At 69.4% G+C, this 494-nt stretch overlaps 1 protein-coding gene across 1 annotated transcript in view; it reads left to right on the forward strand.

Moving 5' to 3' along the window:
- The window catches only part of LOC119589409 (inactive tyrosine-protein kinase 7-like), an 85,499-nt gene that overhangs the window by 81,816 nt on the left and 3,189 nt on the right, over positions 1–494 (forward strand). Inside the window, exon 15 of the mRNA XM_037938020.1 lies at positions 20–433. Within this exon, the coding sequence (XP_037793948.1) occupies positions 20–433 (414 nt within the window). The remainder of the gene's footprint in view (positions 1–19; positions 434–494) is intronic.

Raw genomic sequence — 494 nt, forward strand, 5'->3', positions numbered from 1 at the left:
TCGTTTTCCCCTTTTCCAGGCGAAGGGAGCGAGGAGGCGCAGAGCCCCGAGGAGCAGGAGCGGCTGATGTACACCGCCCGGCAGAGCGGCGCCCTCGACGGCGACATCCGCGAGTTCGGGGCGGCGACGTCCAAGCCCGGCGCCCAGCTGGACCCCGCGTGCCAGGTGCAGCTGTCGCAGGTGTCGACGCACACGCTCGGCGCCTCCACGCACCTCGGGCTCTCGCAGGCGTCGACGAAGACCATGGGCGGCTCCTCGGTGTCCACGCAGCACTCGTCGCCTCCGCAGGCCAACTCCTCGCCCTCCGCCCAGAGCACCGCCCAGGCCGGCCCCAGCGACGCCCTCTACCCGCGCCACGAGGCCTCGACGCACGCGGCGGGCCAGGACAAGGCCAAGATCCAGAGGGAGAACATCCAGGTCCTCCTCACGCTCGGTAAGGAGGGCGGAGAAGACAGCGGCGTCATAGCATAGGAAACATAATTGCTCTCTCACGC

The sequence above is a fragment of the Penaeus monodon genome, chromosome 25 (assembly GCF_015228065.2).
Source record: "Penaeus monodon isolate SGIC_2016 chromosome 25, NSTDA_Pmon_1, whole genome shotgun sequence".
Classification (NCBI taxonomy): Eukaryota; Metazoa; Arthropoda; class Malacostraca; order Decapoda; family Penaeidae; genus Penaeus; species Penaeus monodon.